Source organism: Pristiophorus japonicus, chromosome 20 (assembly GCF_044704955.1).
Source record: "Pristiophorus japonicus isolate sPriJap1 chromosome 20, sPriJap1.hap1, whole genome shotgun sequence".
Taxonomy (NCBI): Eukaryota; Metazoa; Chordata; class Chondrichthyes; family Pristiophoridae; genus Pristiophorus; species Pristiophorus japonicus.
In genome coordinates, this window is record NC_091996.1 from 31,513,812 (window position 1) to 31,531,349 (window position 17,538).

At 43.8% G+C, this 17,538-nt stretch overlaps 1 protein-coding gene across 8 annotated transcripts in view; it reads left to right on the forward strand.

Annotated features, from left to right (window-relative positions):
- dennd1a (DENN/MADD domain containing 1A) overlaps positions 1-17,538 on the forward strand; it is a 604,632-nt gene that overhangs the window by 387,378 nt on the left and 199,716 nt on the right. For all 8 annotated transcript variants that reach the window (XM_070862693.1, XM_070862695.1, XM_070862694.1 and 5 more), the window contains exon 12: positions 3,061-3,162. In XM_070862693.1, coding sequence (XP_070718794.1) covers positions 3,061-3,162 — 102 coding nt within the window. The remainder of the gene's footprint in view (positions 1-3,060; positions 3,163-17,538) is intronic.

Here is a 17,538-nt window from a genome sequence, read left to right on the forward strand (position 1 = left end):
AGCAAATGCTCAACATTCATACACCCTCCAGGGAAAGGCATTAAAGGTGTTGGAGATAGAAAGAGATTTGGGCATTCTAGTGCATGCATCCTTAAAGGCACACGAGCAATGCCGTGCAGCGATAGCTGGAGCAAATAGGGTGCTGGGGTGTATCCATAGGACAATTGAGTATAAGACGAGGCGTACTGTTTTGTCCTTGTACAAGACCTTAGTCAGGCCACACTTGGGATACTGTGCCCAGTTTCAGTCTCCTCACATGGTCGGTGATATTGAGGCTCTGGAAAGGGTGCAGAAGAGGGCCTCTACACTAATTTCAGGCCGAAAGCATCTTAGTTATCAAGATAGGTTAAAAGTGTTGGGACTCTTTACCTTAGAGCAGTGTAGACTTAGGCGGAATATATTATTGAGGTTTATAAGATAATGAAGGGAATAGATAGTGTTCCAGCTGACCATTTATTTCAACTAAATAAGTTAGGCAGGACCAGGGGACACAAATTTAAGTTGTATAAGGCTAGATCTAGGTTAGATGTCAGGAGATGGTTCTTTTCACAGAGAATAGTAGACCTCTGGAACAAGCTGCCCTCTCATGTGGTGGATGCAGATTCACTGAACTCTTTCAGTGAATGTTTCTGGCTGTGATGGAGATTAACTCTTGCAGAGGGTAGGAACTGCAGGGAATTCAAGGCCAGAGTGATCTCCTGGAGTAGCTTCAATTGCCTAGATGGGTTGGAGAGGAATACTGACACCTCAGAGAGCAAGCAAGAAGAAAATTGGCAAACAACAATACATGACAGGAAAGGACAACATACCTGGGCCAGGGTTTTGGGCTGTTAGGAGAAATACTGAACTCTTCAAACGGTCTTTTGGCCTGGGAGAAGGACGAGTGATTAATTGATAATGCAATCATGGTAATTGCTAAAACTTTCACTGTCGAGATATATTGAGTGAATACACTCAAACAACAGAGAGGGGCTATTTTTACAGTAGAAGAATGCAAGATAGAATTTCAAAAGTCTGGATTTCATAGAAACATAGAAAATAGGTGCAGGAGTAGGCCATTCAGCCCTTCGAGCCTGCACCACCATTCAATAAGATCATGGCTGATCATGCAACTTCAGTACTCCATTTCTGCTTTCTCTCCATACCCCTTGATCCCTTTAGCCATAAGGGCCACATCTCACTCCCTTTTCAATATATCTAACGAACTGGCCTCAACAACTTTCTGTGGTAGAGAATTCACAGTGCATACTTTTAAAACGTTCTGATTTTCCATTTCCATTCCGAGTAATCCCAGTTGCCCACTTCGTTTATATATAGGAATGTCTCTTGCATGGACAATATATAATCTTTAATTGCTTCACATTAATAGCCAGCAATGATACTTCAGGGTATACTAAAACCAGCAGGAAGTGTTCAATTTAAAAATACACGACCAAAAATGATCTTCATTGGATTAAAGGGAAAAAACTTCTTGGGCATCCTTCAAGTGCGTATAGTTAGTTTCAGATCTTTGACAGTCAGTTTGTCACAGCTGTTTGTGATAATATACCCCAAAATCACCTGCTTAGGATCAGTGCTGCTGAGGACTCTAGGTAACAGTTTGGCAGGAAAGTAGAAAATGCACAGAAGGGGGTTGCAGCCCACACGCTGTGCAAGGATCAAAGAGTTTAAAGGTCAAAGGGCATGTCTCGCCTAACCATATCTTTCTGTTGAATAGCTGCTTCAGATTGTAAATCTGAAGAGGATTTCATTAAGTCCTTCTGTCTGCTGCTGGGGCATGAAATCATAAAATTTTATTTCATCAGCTTTTCCTGCTTCTGGCAGCCAGATTGACATATTGACGTAAAAAAGACAAGTTTACGTCTTGTAGGAAACAAAGTATATTCTCGCCGCAATCCCTTAAGTCATTATAAAGTCAAAATACTGGTGAAAGTTTGAAGTACTAAAAACTGCAAATACTCAAGACTGATTTAACATTTGTTGTATTATTTATTTGAGGTTATTCGAGCTGGAGGAGGAACTGTCTGAGGGATTACCATTTAGCTTTTTTTTGTGGTATTTGAGATTTTGAAGTCTTATCTTATTCTGAGGGTTTAGAGAACACTTTTGTATATTTTTAATTGTCTGAAATTGCATTCAGCCACCCCGAGAAAATGATAGCAAGTGGCAGTGTGGTAAAGTCATATCTTGAGGGAGGATTTAAAAAGACATATCATCAAGACAAATAGTACTAACTGCTTTCTGTTTAATAGGCTGCTGAATAAGGCCCCCTGCAGTTTGTTTGAAAAGTTAATGCATTTTAACTGTGTTGGTGTCATTTTGAAAATTCAAAGCACTGTTTGCACTGAGAAAACAGCTCTTACTGATTAAGTCTGTAATTCCTGGTAAGCCACATTTATTGACGTAATAAACAATGTGTTCAGCAGTTGCTAAGATGGATTTCTGGACCTCTTGATTGCATGGAGTGTGTCATTCGTAATACTAATGATGCATAGGTATCCATCAGTGTGAAGACTTTAAATGAAACATAGTGCACAGCTAATGTAAGCTTGAGCATAGCTTTATTTAATTGTTTTCCATTGCTATTTGCAAGAAACTGCTTAATGTTTGGTTCTGAAAGCAGTACATAGAAATGCCAAGAAAATAACGTGTATTTAAAAAAATGAATTACTTGCATTGTGTTTTCTAATACTTTATGAACTGTTGACATTAAATCATTAACTATTTAAGGCTTATAGTTTGTGACAAACTTTCAATCAAATATACTATGTACTGTAGATTTGATTTATTTCAAACATTTGCATCCCACAGTGAAGCTCTCCTAAACTCGCTTACCAGTGTACATTCTATTCTGCATTTTCTGAAATCTCTTACATGTATCACTAAAGCGTGCCAACAGTAATTTGGCCAGCTTTTTTCACAGTTGCTTTAATCCCAAGTGTAAAGCCCAGTTGTTGTTAACAAATTCAGGTATCAAATGATATTCTTACTAACAGGTTTAGAGTGTGTTGATACTTTTCCTTCAAAAATCACAAAAATGTTTCATTCTTTCTATAACAGAAAGTGAGGAATATGGCCTTAGAAGATGTAGTGATACTAAATGTGGACAACAATACACTAGAAACACCATTTGATGATCTTCAAAGCCTTCCTAATGATGTGGTTAGTATGACCTAGCTCTCATTTCTGTGTACTTTTATTACTGAACTCAAAATTTAATATAGCAATTTGTTTTGTAGCTTCCCCTCGCCATTACTCTGTTTCATGTCTGTTTGACGGTGTTATCTAGTCTCTAAAGTGTTTTGTTTTTCTAAAATAAGGGGTAGGGTTACATGAAAGCATCCTGGTACTTTACTAACAGTCCTCACATTTCATTTCAGCTCATTCTCCGTTCCAGCTTAAATTTAAGACCATGTCTTTTTGGAGTAACATAATTGTACAGTCTGATTACTTTCTTTCAAAATCCATTTATATCATTGTTCTGAGAAAATTATTCATTACCTTATTCTCTGCTGTAGTCTTTACCTTACTGCTTTGTACCTGTGCCCTGATTTTGTTCCTCCAATTCTATGTCATTTTTAAATAATGGAGTGGTATTGCTAGCTAAATGGTTTTTGCTTGGCAAGAAAGAGATGTGTCCAATTTGCCTTGCACCGCATCAGTGCCACCTGCTACTGGAGTACACTTAATTATTAGATCAAAGGGACAAGACAAAGGTGGTAAAGTGTGTCAGTTCAAGAGAAGATAACAGCGTACTTTGATCTAAACAAATTTGTGCCAGAAAGAAAAAGATCTCAATTTTTTTCCAATCCTTTATGATCGATGTTCTGATGCCTTTTTACATTTTATTTAATGTTACGATTTTTAAGTTTGATAAAGGGTAGAATAGATTTAGGGTGTTATTTAAAGGTCTAACTAAAGAAAATGTCCTTTTTGATGTAGAACGCTGACTTTAAAAGTACAGCAGATAAATGAGAATGGCATACACTGCAACACAGTCCAGTTCTTTTGTGTTTTGTTAAAAGGTGACATTGCTCACATCATTGCTGTATGTGGCACCTAGATGTTAGATGTGTAACTAGTTATTGTGCTGCATACAACATTTTTATTTTGCAACCCAGCTTACCATCTGTTTGAAGTATTGTCCTGCTTTGAGTAAGCACCCACAATGCTGACAGCATTTTGGGTTTACTGCAATAAAAGCAATTTGACATTTACAGACATGAAAGTACATATTGCTCACAAAAATTCTCCCCATAGGCTTTATTGTGCACTCAATGTGCTCTATAATTTGGCACTGCAATTGGAAAAAATTAATTACACAGTAACAACTGTTCTGTTTCAATAGACATAACTTAACCCTTTCAGCGACCCGTGTTCTTCAGACCATGGACCAGCTCCTGGGATTAGACACAAAGCTTTTACAGATCGGAGAAACCAGAAAAATAATTACACATTCAGACATCGACTACTAAATCCATAAACACCTTTTAATTGTGAATTTATGTAATTCCTTTCATAATAAATTTGCACAGGTCTAATGGTGAAATTAAGACAGAGCTCAATGCCAAGTAAATTAAGCACCACCTGCAAACTTTTCATGCAGAGGGATACTTTAAAAGAAAATAGTATGAAAGAAATGCATTCTGAGTGAGCATAACTGCTCACTGTTAAACCTAAGGGCAACCCTGTGGCACAGTTTCTAGTGTACTGCATCATAAGCTGCAAGACCCAGGGATAGAATCCTAGCCCAGTTGCATTCACACTTGGTTTTCCTCAGACAGCGAGTTGCTCATCTCTGTGGGACTGGCAGGTAAAACGATGAATGCAGGCAACCTGGCTCAGTCCTGAGAAATTATGAAGATTTTTTTGTTCAGTTTTCAAAGAGCTAATTTTATTCTGCTAAATTTAAATCTGTTTTTATTTTCTCATTTGAGTTTTTGCGAGAGCTCTGTAAACAATTTTTCATCTAATACCCACTGCTTTCTTATAATCTAAAGTGCATTGATATATAATGACCTGAGCCAATCTATAACATTTCAGTTTCTGCACAAATACATGCTTTTCCCCTCTTTTGGAGAGGGGGAGGGGGAGGATCATCCAAAATGATCTATACTTTATGTTACATGACAGAAAAAGTATTATTTTATACCACAAAGTCCTATCATTCTCATCTTGTAGTTTATCTGTTGTGTTTTCAGTGTACCCAATTTTCATGTGGGTCAATAATTAAAATTATTATTACAGGTATAACGTCCCGACCAAGGCAATTCCAGTTTTCAGGTTTTTCCGGATTTCAGAAAAATCCGACGTCCCGAATCTGGAAAGCCCTGGGCCGAGTTTCGGGTATTTCCGGATTTCGGAGAAGAAATCCGACGTCCAGAATCCGGAAACCTCGTAGACAATTTTCGGGCATTTCCGGATTTCGGAGACACTCCGACGTCCCAAATCCGGAAACCCTTGGGCTGAGTTTCGGGTATTTCCAGATTTTGGAGACGATCCGACGTCCTGAATCCGGAAACCCTTGGGCCGACTTTCATAAATTTCCGGACTTTGGAGCATTACATCCGACAGCAACCGCCAGGCCAGGCAGCACTGGTTTGCGTATTTTTTTGGATTCATGTTTGGAAAAAGGTATGGACAGCTTGAAAGTCCGGTTTTCGGGAAATATTTCCAGATTCCGGACAACAACTCTTGCACTGTGCACCATGTCCAGTTTTCGGGCAATTCCGGTTTTTAGAACTCTAGATTTCGGACGTTCTACCTGTGTGTGTGTGTGTGTATATATATGTTAATGTTAAACCTTTGAGCCCTGATTTCCAGTTTTAACTCCTTATATATAATATGGCGTTTGCCACTCATACTGCTGAAGTGGCGTCAACTCCAAAGGATTCATCTTGGCCTCCAGTTTTAAATCCGAGCCGCATTGCGAAGTTGAAGCCTAACTTATTGCAGGCTGCAAAATGATTTGGCTCATGCTGGTCCCAGCAACAGAAGTACAGGAAAACTGTTTCAGGAAGTAGTTCTCCAACACAAATGAGCCATTAGATGTACAGTATATTTAATGAGATATGTATGGATACTTTATTAGCTGCAGCCTCAAAATAAAAGGTTTCAATCTTTTATTATAGCAATAAAAAGCTAAATGATGGACTCATTTGTCATTGAACTGATTGTTTCTCAGTTGGCTAACTAAGTGCCGTAACTGAGTTTTAACCACAAACACTTCCTTCTCTCAATTTCAATTACTGGCTTATTTCATTTTCACTTTTACAAAGTTTAAGCCAACTAAAATGGAACCTGGAGTTTTCTTCATTTGCTATCCTTTGTATGCCCTCTCTTTCCATATCTTTCTAAATATAACCTTCACATGGTCATCTTGAGAATTTTTACTCACATCATATTTGCATTATTCCTGTGAAAGAGGATAATTTGTACTTTACAGTGCTATACCACATATAGAAAACAGTTTTGAGAGCTTGCTTAGTATTTTGGTTCAATTCAATAATTTTCTTAATTATGATTTAATATGAAGCTAGGCTTCAGTATTTGCATCAACTGCAGCAAGTCCTTTTCTGCAGCCAGTGGCCAACATATTCGGTGCCTTCCTTTGGGTAGCCAACAAATTTTGGCAATTTTTCTATGAATGGTTGGAAAAGCAACGACTCCAGCAGCTGAAAAATTGGATTGAATCTACAGTGACTTTTCACTTCGTAAATCAATCCCATAACACATGGTAAGTCATCCAACAAACATGTCCTAGCTGCATCCATCTATAAGAAGACTAGCCATGAAACTCCGGAAGAAAGAGCATCAAGAAAGTTTTTGAGGCCAGTTCGTTAGATATATTCAAAAGGGAGTTAGATGTGGCCCTTGCGGCTAAAGGGATCAAGGGGTATGGAGAGAAAGAAGGAATGGGGTGCTGAAGTTGCATGATCAGCCATGATCATATTGAATGGTGGTGCAGGCTCAAAGGGCCGAATGGCCCTACTCCTACACCGATTTTCTATGTTTCAAACCTCCTCTGGATTCACGTTACCATTTACAAATATCAAAACACCGCAGAGAAGAGATATACATTGTATATCTGTAAATATCACCTAACAAACCGACCTGGAAGTAGTTGGACCATCCTAAAACCCATTCTTACCACAGGTAGCAGGATATTTCTGAAACACTTCAATCATTCCTTCTGCTTTCAACAAGTAGATGTTCTGCGGCATTGCTCATTGATAGCCTTGGGTGTATTGTACAGTTTTTGATTTTTGCCCACCTCTGAAGCCCCGGAAATCTTTTTGTCACTCTGTAGCAGTTCTGCTTCTGTGGTCCCAATTCAGGAAGAAGAAAAGTGACAATGCATTCTCAGAAAATTGATGAAGAATTGCTCCCAGTCTGCTGCTCATCACTGTAACTATCTCAATACTTCTGTGTTACACTATTTGGTTTTATGTTCTCAATACAGTATTTCTTCTTTAATTTGTTTGTTTTCTTCAATTTTTAAATCTTCAGCATTATTGTCAAAGTTCGACTGGTGATGTGTGTGACATAATTTGGTTGCTCTAGATCTACAAAGTATCCAGGAGTACATGTGCATGAAGTTTGAGTTGTGATCCTTGAGCAGAGAAATGATGAGCTTGAGGACCAGCTTGCTACACCCACAACATATGTCAGGAGGAAAATGCTTCTGGAAGGTGGTTACCCAAAGATAGAGTGAAGCAAAGGAAGGGAACTGAGTAACTGTCCACAGGGTGAGGAAGAGAGGATAGGAAGAACTTGCATAGGATGACTCTCCGAGGGTGAAACTGGGCTTGGTACTGCCTGTTCTATGGACGCTAAGTGGTCCCTTAAGGTTCCAAAATGGTATCTGCGGCACATGCACACGTTTCTGATGCAAAATGCGCCAGACACCATATTAGTAAAGGGGTTAGCACGTGCGTGAGTATAGGAGCAGGGAGGTCTTACTGCAGTTGTACAGGGCCTTGGTGAGGCCACGCCTTGAATATTGTGTACAGTTTTGGTCTCCTAATCTGGGGAAGTACATTCTTGCTATTGAGGGAGTGCAGCGAAGGTTCACCAGACTGATTCCCGGGATGGCAGGACTGACATATGAAGGAAGACTGGATCGACTAGGCTTATATTCACTGGAATTTAGAAGAATGAGAGGGGATCTCATAGAAACATAGAAAATTCTGAAAGGATTGGACAGGTTAGATGCAGGAAGAATGTTCCCGATGTTGGGGAAGTCCAGAACCAGGAGTCACAGTCTAAGGATAAGGGCTAAGCCATTTAGGACCGAGATGAGGAGAAACTTCTTCATTCAGAGAGTTGTGAACCTTTGGAATTCTCTACCACAGAAAGCTGTTGAGTCCAGTTCGTTAGATATATTCAAAAGGAAGTTAGATGTGGCCCTTAATGCTAAAGGGATCAAGGTGTATGGAGAGAAAGCAGGAATGGGGTACTGAAGTTGCATGATCAGCCATGATCATATTGAATGGTGATGCAGGCTCGAAGGGCCGAATGGCCTACTCCTGCACCTATTTTCTATGTTTCTATGAACCCTAACATCCACTGAAAGCAGATCATGATGTCAGCATGCATCGCTGATTTGATGCCAGCACTGCAATTTTGCAGCTCAACACTCCAGCCTACCCCCTCTCATAACCTCCCATAGCTGAACACACGTTCAATGCCATGCTGGATTCCCCCCACCCCACCAGCACTATTTAAAGAGATCATATTATGATTATTTCTTCTGGCTGTTGCAGCAATTGTATGTGTGTTGGGTGCTTTTCCATACTTGTTAGAAGTTTCAATGGTCGACAGTCTGGCTGGTGCTGAAATACTTTTTAGGTGACTTAAAAGCTTGTCAACAAACCAGTTGCTTCCAGCATTGGTGGCCTAGTAGATCTTCCTCTTGGGATTGAGCATGACTTGGGAGAATGAGCAGAGGCCACGCAGAGCTGCTGGAGGAGGGGGAGAATGGCTCTCAGCAGGAGGCTATATCCGCTCAGGGTGCAATTCCCACAAATGAACTTCAGCGGCGACCAATATTTGAGACTTCTGCACTTCACTAAGGAGCTCATCGATGAAATCTGCCACATGCTGCAGCCACAACTCAAACCTCAGTGCAGGGCAAGCACCGCGTTGCCAGTGGCTGTGAAGGTGACCGTGGCTATGATCTTTTATGCGTTTGACTCCTTCTGAGCTGCTGTTGGAGATATTAGCCACATCTCGCAGTTTGTGCTGCAGAGGTCACTGAGGCTCTCTATGTAACAAGAGATCATTTCATTCCATTTCCTCTTGCCAGAGAGAAGCAGGCGGTGCGAGCACAAGGGCTTGCAAGGATTGCAGGCTTCCCCATGGTGCAGGGTGTTATCGCCTGCACACACATTTGCTTTGTGTGCGCCTCGTGACAACTCTGCCATGTACCTGAATCGAAAGGTATTCCACTCACTCAATGTGCAGCTGGTGTGTGACCACAGGCAGCGCATCGTGCAGTATCCTGGTAGTAGTCATTATGCATTCATTCTGCGGCAGTCTTCTGATCAACACAGCAAACCAAAGGCTGGCTACTGGAAGACAAGGATTAGCTGCTGACGACATGGCTCATGACTCCGGTTCCCAACCCATGCACACGTGTGCAGCAGGCATACGAGAGCCATGATAGAAACATAGAAAATAGGTGCAGTCAATATGATCAAGGCTGATCATGCAACTTCAGTACCCCTTTCCTGCTTTCTCTCCTTACCCCTTGATCCCTTTAGCCGTAAGGGCCACATCTAACTCCTTTTTGAATATATCTAACGAACTGGCCTCAATAACTCTCTGTGGTAGAGAATTCCACAGGTTCACAATTCTCTGAGTGAAGAAGTTTCTCCTCATCTCGGTCCATGAGCAACCCGATAGAGCAGACCATTGGCATCCTGAAGCAATGTCTCCACTGCCTGGACCGCTCTAGAGGACCCCTGCAGTACTCGGCTGAGCAGGTCCTGCGATGTGTCGTGGTATGCTGCATGCTGCACAATCTTGCCATCGTGAGAGAACAATCACCTATCAGGCGAGAAACTGAGGAGCAGGAGGAGGGAGAGGAAGGGAGGCTTCAACCTAGACCAACACTCCCACACTCCTTACCTTCCCTCTGTCACTGACACCGTCCTCTTGGCCACACTGCAAAAATAAAAGCCAACACAAAATATACATTTCATTGCAAATTTATAAATTAAATCATCCCATATTGCTTACAAAAATAAACTTGTGCATTCTCTGTGCCTGTCCTAGTTCTCCTACAAGGTGCTACCTTAGTGGCTATAGCATGGCTGGTGGAAGGCTGCTGACTTGCAGTGGAGGAGACTGCAGATGACATTGGAGGATGACCGTAAGCAGCACTGAGCCTAAAAGGCCCGGCTTCAGACTACACCATCTCAGCATAGGCTGCTGCAGTCTGGGCTGGCTGGCTGACAGGGAAGGGCACTGCCAGAGAGGCAGGGGTGTGAGCACGAATGCTGTCATCCAAAGAGAGATCAGCATTGGCAATGGCTCCATCGAGCCAATGCCACTCCCCCGGGGCGGTGCCTCAGCAATCCTAGTGATCGGTTGGTGAACAGGTTGCTTGACTGTTGTAACACCCTGGAAGCCCGCAGAGCAATGATGACAACAGTCTGAGCTTCCACTGCAGCAATCAGACATTGGGTGGTTGTGCTTCAATGAAAGATGAGACATCGGCCATCAGACGCTACACCATGGTTGGTTCCACAATTGAGTTGATGGAGCTGGCCACCTGTTCTATCCTGCAAAGGCTGGGTTCAAAGCTCTGCGTAAAGCCCTCTGCCAGTTGCCTCCATGCTCCTTGACATTGCACGCAGGCTTTCTAGCAGACTTCCCAATGCACCAAGCGTTTCGGTGTGTACACCCATTAGTCTGTTTCTGTAACCTGGCCCATCAAAGTCCTCATCTGAGTCCTCTGCAGCAGAACAAGTGTGCGACCTTGCCCTCTGGTGAGCTGGCACCTAAGCTCCCTTTTCCCTGCCCTGGCTGCAGAGCACCTGCACCCGGTGTCTCGCCATCTGCAGATTTCGCCTCAATGCTATCCTCTAAATTACGCACAGTGTCGGTAACTGAGCTGGTGGTTGCAAGTGTAAGATCGAGTGACTGTGTCCCTTCATATTCACTGTCCTCCTGCTCTTCCACCACGGCCTGGGCACGTTGCAGTTCTTGGTTGGATATCTGAAATGAAAAAGGGGCCAGGATTGGGTTGAGGAAAGGAGAAAGTAATTAGTGCATGCTTATAACAACTGCAGCTTGTAAGTCAGAAGAGAGTTAGAAATGAGGGAGAAGTGTAAGCGGTTTTGATCCTAGCCCAGTGGCTAGATGGACGGTTTGAATTGCCCCTGCCTTACAAGAATTCTATACCCGGGGATTATTATTCAGAGTGTAAATGGAATAAGTCATGGACAGGAATGCTTTGGCAAAAAATCGCACTTATTTATTTGGTCTAACATACACTGGCTAAAACATGCACTACTAAACAAAATCACTGTCTGTGTGGAGAGTAAGATCCAGGTTAAAACAATATACAGTACAACACTGAGGACCGGTGACATGCAGTAATTTCCTTGTTGCTATGGTGGAGTCGAACTCCCCACCACCAGCGAATTACCCAGTCGCATGAAGCTCCCTCCCTCGACTTGCCCGAAAAAGCTTCACTTCCAAGAAAAAGCTTCACTTCCAAGAAAAAGCTTCACTTCCAAGAAAACGCTCAGCCCTTTACAAACCACACATAGCTTGCCTGGCGCTCTGGTTACCGGCTTGGGACACTCACGACCATGCTCACCAGTTGGTCTCGATCGCTCAGCTGGTCCTTCTTGTCACATCGGTCTTGGTGGAGCGAGAGAGAGAGAGGGGGAACGCTTGAACGCTGGAGAATGCTCCAGAACGCTAGAGAATGATGGAAAAGAGTCTTATCTTTAAAGGAGTCCTGCTGCCCTTATCTATCCCGCCAATCTTTGTCTGGTAAGTTTATCTAGGGGTTAAGTCAATGGCAGGACAGGGGTACTGAAGGAATGATCAGCCATGATCTTATTGAATGGTGGTGCAGGCTCGAAGGGCCGAATGGCCTACTCCTGCACCTATTTTCTATGTTTCTAAATCATTTTGCTTCTAAGTACTCTGGTACTTAGTCGGTGATGGGCCATCAGACCCATGTGTATTGGACCATTGGCCCTGGGTTTGGGACATCTCTTGGCTTTTGTGTTGGGAAGAACTGTCCCCTCTTGGTCTGGCCAGGCTAGTGGGTCCATTGTTCTGCTTCTCTTCTGAGATGGAGGTGAGAAGTGCCTTTGCATATTAGAGTGGTTTTCCAATAGTTTATGCATGCCTCAGATATCTCAGCCCCTATCCCTTTGCTAGGACGAACCCATACATTCTGGATGACAGACAGTTCTTTGTCACAGCCAACTGCCATGCGGTCTCTGGAGTTTTAACAAACCAGCCTTTTCACATATTTGCACAGGGTGACCCCATCACAGGGAAAGTACCCTCAGAGAAAAAAACTCCATAAAGTCCACAAAATATTCTCGACTGCGTCCATTCTTTAAACACAGACTTTGCGATCTCTTCAGAAATGGGATTTGAGATGGAGGATTAGGTATGAGCATGTCGTCATCCTCAATGGTTTCAGCCCTGCCGGTGGCCACGCCTCAGCAATGGCCCGTCCCATAGTGACCATCACTGCCTCCTCCATGGAGGTTAGAACATGCTGGCGCGCCTCTCCCCCCCCCCCTCCCCTCCTCCCGGTTAATTCCTGCTGCCTCTGGTTGTGTGCCAGCTTCTCCTGCAAGAGAAAGGGAAGTGTGTCAGTGAGTGTCATGCAGTGTGTTTAGGTGTTGTGGCTGTTGAATAGCTGATAGTGTGTGGAAGCTGGGAGATGAGGGTATGAGGCTTCCAACAGTGCTAAGTGTGTGAGAGTGAGGTGAAGCATATACATGCAAAGTCCTGATTGATAAAGAATTTGGGGAGGTGAGTGCCGGGGCTGTGGTTAATTGAGCTGTGGCTGATGCTCGTGGTGCAGTTGGTCACGATCCCCATGCTTGTTTTTGGGTTTGGACTGGCCCAGTTTTTATACAGTTGATGGAGGCACAGGGGTGGGTAACCCTGAACAACACCATGGGACAGGAGGTTAGCCATGGCCAAGGGAGAGAACAGAAGAATGGTATTCGTAGTGTTCTGTAATTAGGAGGATCGATGACCTGTTTTGTAGCCATGACTAAGCATCACAAAGGGCTGATTGACACTCAGCTGAACAGAGGTAGATGATAAACTTGTGAAAATCAGCCAGAACTCACGATACCTGTAGGAACCAATGAAGTAACAAAGAGTAAAATGGAGTACTTGCAGAGAAAGTTTAATGAGCTAGGTTCTAGATTAAAGTGTATGACTGAGAGGATAGTAAGCTCAAGATTGGTCCCAGTGCCATGGGATGTGCAGGTTAGGGAGGAACAGATTAGATCTAACAATGCGAGACTTGGAAAAATGTGTGGAAGAGAGAGTTTTAAATTTCTAGGATGTTGGGACAAGTTCTGGGACTGGGATAGGCACTATGACAACAACAACTTGCATTTATATAGTGCCTTTAACGAGGAGAAATATCCCAAGGCGCTTCACTAATGTAATCTGTCAAAAGTTGACTGAACCAAAGAAAAGGAAATATTAGGAGGGATGACCACAAACTTGGCAAAAAAGGTAGATTTTAAGGAAGGTTTTAAAGGAGGGGAGAGAGGTTTAGGGAATCTAGTGCCTTTGGAATGCTGCACTAATTGGCTGCCACTTTTCACTACACTGCAATAGTAGTGTATTGGAGAGGCCATTGGAAGGAGCAACGTGCGGCGGCCCGGCCCGGAAATCGGCACGGTCCCGGCCTGCAAGACCATCAGCAGACCGGGGTCGCTGCAGGGAGCAGCGCGTGCTGCTGCAGGAGGGCAGTGGCTGCGAAGCCAGGTCGCTGATTGCAGTGCGGGCAGGCACAGCAGGCGGGGCGAAGGAGCGGCAAGAGTTTGTCGAAGAAAGTGACCGGGGCCCAGGAGAGGCGTGAATCTCAGGCCCAGAAGAGGCGAGGGCCCAGGGGCAGCACGGGCCAGCCCACACTGCGATTTGTGTGCGCACTAGGTCCGTGCAGCAGAGCTGGTCTCCAGTTAGTCTTGGGTAATCCTGGCCACTGGACCAAGACCTAGCTCTGTCAAGCCCGTGTGGTGGCTGGTGTGCAAAGGTCACCACACGTTAAAAAAATCCACACACAGGCATCTTCCACCCTTCAGGATGTAGTTCGGGATCTGATAGGTCCTTCATTGAAACACCTGTGAACTCATTCCTTTATGACGTGGAAGCAAGTCATCCTCACTTCGAGGGACTACCTATGATGACGATACTGCAATAGTGACTACATTTCAGCAAGTGCATCATTGGCTGTTAAGAGCTTTGGGATGTCCCAGCGACATGACAGGTGCTATATAAATGCAAGTTCTTTCTTTCTAACGGTGTGGGGATTCAGTACTGCCAGTGTGGGCAGGCATAAGAATGCTTGTTAGGTTGGTGGGTAACCGAAAAGCTACCAACAATATTCTGTCGGCAGTACAGCAACCTGGTTCCTTTTAAAAATGTTAATCGTTAAGCTGTGGCTGTTACTTTTGGTTAAATGTTTTTATATATTTGTATCAGCCAGATTCCTGTTTCAACATATCTCAGTACTGGTGCCAAATATACATTAATATGTCCAGGTCCAAGACCACCCCAACCTCTGTCCTCGAGCTACAGTACGCGGACAACGCCTGCATCTGCGCGGACACAGAGGCTGAACTCCAGGACATAGTTGACGTATTTCCTGAGGTGTACGAAAGCATGGGCCTTACGCTAAACATCCGTAAGACAGAGGTCCTCCACCAGCCTGTCCTCCCTGCACAGCACTGCCCCCCAGTCATCAAGATCCACGGCGCAGCCCTGGACAACGTGGACCATATCCCATACCTCTTATCAACAAGAGCACACATTGACGATGAGATTTAACACCACCTCTTGTGCACCAGTGCAGCCTTTGGCCGCCTGAGGAAAAGAGTGTTTGAAGACCAGACCCTCAAAACTGCCACCAAGCTCATGGTCTACAGGGCTGTAGTAATACCCATCCTCCTGTATGGCTCCGAGGCATGGACCATGTACAGTAGACACCTCAAGTCACTGGAGAAATACCACCAACGATGTCTCCGCAAGATCCTACAATTCCCCTGGGAGGACAGACGCACCAGCATTAGTGTCCTCGACCAGGCCAACATCCCCAGCATTGAAGCATTGACCACACTTGATCAGCTCTGCTGGGCAGGTCACATTATCCGCATGCCAGACTCGAGACTACCAAAGTAAGTGCTCTACTCTGAACTCCTTCACGGCAAATGAGCCAAAGGTGGGTAGAAGAAACCTACAAGGACACCCTCAAAGCATCCTTGATAAAGTGCAACATCCCCACTGACACCTGGGAGTCCCTGGCCAAAGACCACCCTAAGTGGAGGAAGTGCATCCGGGAGGGCGCTGAGCACCTCGATTCTCAACGCCGAGAGCATGCAGAAATCAAGTGCAGGCAGCGGAAAGAGCATGCGGCAAACCAGTCCCACCCACCCTTTCCCTCAACGACTGTCTGCCCGACCTGTGTCAGGGACTGTGGTTCTCGTATTGGACTGTTCAGCCAGCTAAGGACTCAGTTTTAAGAGTGGAAGCAAGTCTTCCTCGATTCCGAGGGGCTGCCTATGATGATGAATATCTCAAGAGTGGTCGATTATGGATTATTTGCACTTTTTTATATGTAAATGTGTTTAATTGTGCCATTATACCTGGATGAGGACATTGCACTTCCAGATGCTCCTGCATTCCTGTATTTCACCCAGTGCACTCCTCTGTCATTTTCTAATTCCTTCTTAGTGGATTCTTCTGGGCTTGTGTTTGGAAGGGAGAGAATGAGTGACGGGGCGTCTGTTTTGAGGTGCGAGCTGGAGTCGATGCAGGGATGCCTGGTGATTCTTCTTCCTTGGCACACCTGGAGGAGGAAAAGAGAAGAGAGGCTGTTTAGCACCTGAGTTTATATGAAACTTTCACTTAAAGTGTTTCATGATATTGGTGGTGCAAGCTCGAAGGGCTGAATGGCCTACTGCTGCACCTATTTTCTATGTTTCCTATTTTCTATATAGTTTTCTGACAGGTAAGTAGATTAAGAAAGAAGAGAAGAAACTGCTAAATGCCCTCCCATTTCCCGTCTCTGATTCCATCCCCAAGGTCTGAAGAGCATCTTACTCAAAGACGTTGGAAGTTTGTTTGCCAACCAGCTTTCTGAGAGATACGCCAGCCAAGTATCAGCTGTGCGAGTGCGTGTGGCTGGGGAGAAAATATCTGTGCCTCTGGTGTTGATGGGGCCTCCTGCATTTGTGATGAAATTGCTTCATCCTGAGGTTCTGCAGTGGTTCTGGTACTGGCTAAAGTGGTTGACACTTGGATGGTGTTACTGCTGTCTTTAGCGCAGTTTGATGCTGATTTGGAAGCTTAAGATCAAAACACAACAGCATTGGGAACAGATCTCGGCATTGATGTCTTTATTTTGCAAAACGAAAAGTAGATTGTCAACCTATTCTTCAGTATGATGTCTTCTTCCAGAGCAAGTGTTTCATATAACTTGGCAGGATTCTTCCACTGAAATCAATTGTCACATTGCTGATGTATGCACAACTTTAGAATTCTACTTAGAAATAAGAGTATTCAGCAAACTGAGTAACTGCCTATAGGAGCAAAATCCTGGATTAATCCAGCAATAAAGAAAAATAATGAATTAAATAGTAGAACGTGTTTTATTTTAAATTTGTACAGAAAAAAAAACAATCAAAGTCAGAATTCACTTTACCCTTGCTGTGATCATTTTGCAGTACGTGGCCCAACATGTGAATTTTTTGGTGCTATCTGCATGGAGGAGGAATGACCAATGAGTGCTTTGATGCTGCAGTACTCTAAGTTGGCTTGAACATTTAGAGCAAAGACTGTTAACTTGACACAATCTTAATTATATCTGGAGCTACAATGAATGAAGATGATCTCAAGCTGCAAGAGGCCAGTGGAGTGTAAAAAAACTAGAAGAATATGGAGTTTATCCAGAGAGGGAGTTCAGCATTGAGATGTAGTTGAACAGTAGTTTTTTTTTGTCAGTACTTCATACTACGATAGACACCGAAGGAGAGCAGTGCACAAAATCTTTGCGATTTGTGGGGAGTGTGATAAGTGCTCCGTCATGGGTCCTCAGTCGAACAAAGGGCAGCGGAATCGCACAAAGTGTCAGAAAATGGAGGCTTTTGATTAGAGGATCTCTGCTCGGGCAGCAACTTGCCACACTTTTCAGCTTTAGAGCTGAATGAGGGGTTCCTGGATCCAGAACATGGTCACTCAAACTGTTAGACTGCTAGACTGTTCAGGCCACGCTGATAATGTAGAAAGAGAGAAGAGGGAAATTGCATTTCTAGG